Source organism: Ciconia boyciana, chromosome 3 (genome assembly GCF_034638445.1).
Source record: "Ciconia boyciana chromosome 3, ASM3463844v1, whole genome shotgun sequence".
NCBI classification, from domain to species: domain Eukaryota; kingdom Metazoa; phylum Chordata; class Aves; order Ciconiiformes; family Ciconiidae; genus Ciconia; species Ciconia boyciana.
The window spans coordinates 12,777,495-12,782,007 of NC_132936.1; the positions used below are offsets into that span (position 1 = coordinate 12,777,495).

Below are 4,513 nucleotides of genomic sequence, written 5' to 3' on the forward strand. Positions count from 1 at the left end.
CAGAACAGTGATACGTAAATCCTAGGCAGATCAGTTGGCTTTTTTTTTTTACTTTTGTATCAGACTAGGTTTAATATTTCTCAGAAGCTTATTATTAAAAAAAAGACATAAAAAAGGCAAAAAGCAAGACTTCTGTCTCAGCAACCTGCAGCTCAGGTTTTTAGGCACTCCTACATCACCTTCCAGCATCACGTCCCATGTACAACAGCGGCCCTCGCTCTCCCTCCCTCTTGCTCTGTCCTCCTTTTGCACCCCACTCCACCGTACTCTGGCGAGGAAGAAATTTGCTGGTTTTTTGTTTGTAAAGACCCTGAGCATGCCGGGGTGAGTGCTCCAGGTGGGGTCTACACCCGCTTGACGCTGTTGAGGAGCTCCGTCAGTTCGCTGATGTACTTGATGGTGTACTTCAGGGTTTGTATTTTGGTGAGGGGCTGTCCCCTCTGGCTGTAGACGGGGGGCAGGTAGTTGCGCAGAGTGTGGAGCGCGTCGGCCAGGGTCCTCATCCGCAGCTTCTCCCTCTCGCTGGCCTTCCTCCTGCGCTGGGCGGACATCCGCACCTTGGTGCCCTTGGGCAGCCGAGCCTGCCCGGGGCTGGGCAGGTAGGCGGGGGGGAAGTCCACCAGGCTGTAGCCCACCAGGCTGCCGCCGCCGCTGCCGTAGGGGGTCTCCGCTGCCGCCGGGCAAGGGGACGAGGAGTAGGATTCAAAGGAGGGTGTCGGGGATAAGCTGTGCGGAGACGAGACGGGGTGCAGCTCAAAAGCCCCAGTGGTGCTTTTCCAGTCCCAGGACGATAAGCAGACGGAGTGCTCCGAACCCAAAGCGTCTTCCATGTTTATCAACGTCTCATGCAATTTGTCCATGCTGGAGGAGCGCTTGGGAGAAGCAATGCCCTCTGCCCGCCAGCAAAGGCTGGAGCCGCCGGCTGCTGAGACCTTTTTATGATGGAGGGAGGAAAGTGACAGAGTGGGAACGCGGGTTTGGCGAGAGGAGTTCAAAGGAGCGCCACAAGTGCTAAGATGGAGAATGAACTCCTGACGTGCTAGTTTCTTCTCAGTGATAATTATCAACCTTCAGCTAAAAAGCCTTTAAGCTAACAGGCAACAGCGAGAAAGGAGGAAAAAAAGATTATCTTCTTGCAACTAAACCAATTAAGGCTGCGCATCTACTTGTAACGTTGCACTGGGGGGATAAGTGGTGAGAGAGGACAAAGAAAATTAACAATTTTACAGAACAATTTATAGACATAGAATTTAAAGATAATGACTGCTAACACAAACCCTGAATTGAAGCCACCGAGCCCTGATTTCTGTGTAACTGTTTGAAGGCGATGGCACTACAGCAGCGATGATCTGATCCATGCTGACTGCGGCTGAAGTAGTCTCCCGTTATCTGCATCTTAATCGTGAAAGTCAAAGATGGTTTGTTTGGATTTGTGTGTGTTATGGCTCTGAGGATTTCTCTTATGAGATTGCAACTTCTCTCTGGATCACTTTGGTTTTCAACAGGAGAAAGGAGGAAAGAACCACAATGCATTCCCTGCAGTCTGTAGATTCATTTGCTATTTTAAATCATGACTGGGAAATCAAAAAAGGAAATCTGTAATTGTAAACACAGTCAAAGTCCCATTTAAAAAAAGAAATAGGAAAATGTAATTTAAAAAAATAAAATAAACAGTGTATAAACTTTGGGCCCAGACAAATGTTTTACATAGAAATTTAATTCAAAGTAATATACAGATTAGACGTGTGTAAGAGAAGACTAGAAGCCACTTCTGAAAAATTTTCTACCTCTAGGAATCCATTCTTCTGCTAAAAAAACCCTCTTCCAGCCCTGACTCAACACAACAGTGAAGTTATATGTTAGGCAGTTCAAGTGAAAATGTATATCCTATAAATTAATAGCATTAATAATGAGCACTTTTCATCTCTAGGCTTTGGAACAGCTTACAGTGATGATTAATGATCTCTATTACTCTGGGGAAATGGATAAGCAGAGGCAAGGAGTAATTTGCCCAAAATCGCGCAGCAAATCATTAGGAGAGCCAGGAAAACTGTCCAAAACTACTGAGCTCTGCAGCTCTACTGAGCAGCTCGGCTGCCAGCCATGTCTTTGTATCGGCCCATAATGGAAGCAAAATATAATATATCATGAAAAGAAGGGGAGAAAGAGTGCCAACCCTGAGGAAAAAGAAAAGTAGGATTTATTTTGGAGATTTCTTCTGTGTAACAATCTCTGTGTGCACCAAAATCCACTGTGACAAAACGGGGGGAATGCCTCTGCATGGCACATAGCCAAAGCAAGCTGGGGCTTTCTGGGATACACCATTTCTTTTTGATTGTGAAATCCTTGTGTCCTGGTTTCAGCTGAGATAGAGTAAGGTTTCAGCACAAATCCAAAACATAGCCCCATACCAGCTACTATAAAGAAAATTAATTCTATCTCAGCTGAAACCAGGACACCTTGCTACAACCACTCAGAAAAAAACGCAATCCAATACTCATCATAGTCATTAGGAAGGCCTTTGTGAATTTTTATGAGTTTGGGATCAAGACGTTGGGAAGCAGCTTGTGGGAGACTTACTGATTTTATGCTGAGATGAATAAGAAAGAACCAAAAAGTGAGGGATTTTAGCTTTTCAGCCCAGGCTGAGACAGTTTGACGTGATCACATCTACCCTACACAGAAACTCGGGGCACAGCTCACCACTGTCAGGATTGCTTTGGGTTTTATGGTTACCCGATCGTATTCTGAGCTCTCCTTCACTCCCTCTTTAAGGAAAATGAGCTGTATCACAAGTCCCTGCTACAAATTAAAATTAAGACAAGATGAATGACAGGTATTTTCTGTGACTTCAGTGAACTGAATGAGTTTCATTGAGCACCAAGACAATGGTCACAAGGCCACAAGTTAGACATAAGGTCTAATTTAGCATAATTAGGGGACTCGTTTTTGTCCCAGCTAAAATCTCTCTCCCACTCTTTTTCTCTTTTCCTCCGCGTATTTATGTTCATAGTGCCTTTTCCATTTGATACATCCCCTGCTCTTATTTTATGTCTTTCCCTTTTTTGGTAAACACAACAATTGCAAGTCTGCAAATGGACAAAAATCAGGAGGTGGAGGTGGAAGTGGAGGAACTTCTGTATGCCAAGAAAAAGCAGGTTGCAAATATATGTGTGTGTATATATATAAAAATATATTAACAATACACATATTGAGTATACGTATATAAACTGTTCTGCTCAGCAGTTTTGATTTTGGAATAAAATGTTAATTAAATGCAGTCAAATTTAGAAGCAAAAATGTCAACAAGTCACTTGTTTGCTGACTATAAACAATGCATGTTGCCAGTTAATTTATACCCCTAATCTATGGGTAAATCATAGAAAATGTTGCTCAGACACCAAGGGGGAAAAGATTTTGTGCATGTCCAAGATGCCATTGCTGTAAATGACAGGTGTACACAGTCAGATTTCATCTCTGTATTCTTATATATAGGAATTGGGATGAGATTAGGCAGGGAGGAGTAATGCAAATTATAGCAATAGCCATATCTTTTCTTATATCTTACGGGTAAATGTTTAGAGCTATCAAGGCAGGGTAGAGTATGTGGACAACTTCTCTGGTTGCATGAAAAATCACTGGGTCTTGTAAGCTTATGCTCTTATAAACTGTTACACGGGCAAGAAAAAATTACAGGCTTTTCTATAAATAATACAAGGCTAATGCTCATACTTGAAAACTGCCTTGCAGTTGTGCATCCTGTTTTATTGCCATCGTGCTCCCTGGTGCTATTTTAACTTGGACCCATCTGGTTATGTCCCAAACATTGCCTGACTGCAGTTCAGGGGATGCCGCCTAGGGCATAGGGGTAAGCAAAGGGTTTGCTCATACGACGGCAAGCTTTGCTGTAACATGTCTTCAGAGCCAGAGAAGGGGCTGTGGCTCTGTTTGCTCTACTGGTAAAGACGCAGCCAGAGGTTCAATTTTGAGAAATAACCACAGCCCCCAGGTTCCCAAAATGTACTCACATGAAGTGTGCCTCTATTTTGGCTAAATCAGGAAGCTATGTAAGGTCTCTCTCCATGATGCCTGTAAGATCCATAGCCCGTGTAAGTCAACAAAGTCTCATGGTACGTAGCCGTTCTTGGATTAGTTAGTTTTGGATAGTGCTACGTTTCCACCTGCAAGTATGAGAATCCTCAGTTAGGAAATTATCTCGCAAAGCAGGGACAATTATAACAGGCAAAAATTACTGGAAATGGTAGAACAGTTCATAGTGTTGTTTTACAACAGGGCCTTAAAAAGTACCATACAGAGGAAAGCATGGCTACAGGCTGGTCTATTTTTCTATACCCTATGACTGTTTGATGCTTTCTCACTGAAGAGTTAAGAAAGTCTAGTATTTCAGGTGGCACCTTCCTAGAAAGAAAAATAAATCCATGCAAAAAAAAAAAAAAAAAGTGTTTGCAATCTTTATTTTATTCTACCTCTCGCAAATTTTAGGATTTCCGTT

The 4,513-nt window shown here is 43.0% G+C and overlaps 1 protein-coding gene across 1 annotated transcript; it reads right to left on the reverse strand.

Moving 5' to 3' along the window:
- Positions 1-344: 344 nt before the first annotated feature.
- Positions 345-860, reverse strand: MSGN1 (mesogenin 1). Its single transcript, XM_072857905.1, has one exon. The coding sequence runs from the start codon at positions 858-860 to the stop codon at positions 345-347; it is 516 nt and encodes a 171-aa protein (XP_072714006.1).
- Positions 861-4,513: the final 3,653 nt, after the last annotated feature.

Excerpts from the sequence above, each read along its gene's own strand:
- MSGN1 (XM_072857905.1), bottom strand. The coding sequence starts at position 860 with ATGGACAAATTGCATGAGACGTTGATAAACATGGAAGACGCTTTGGGT.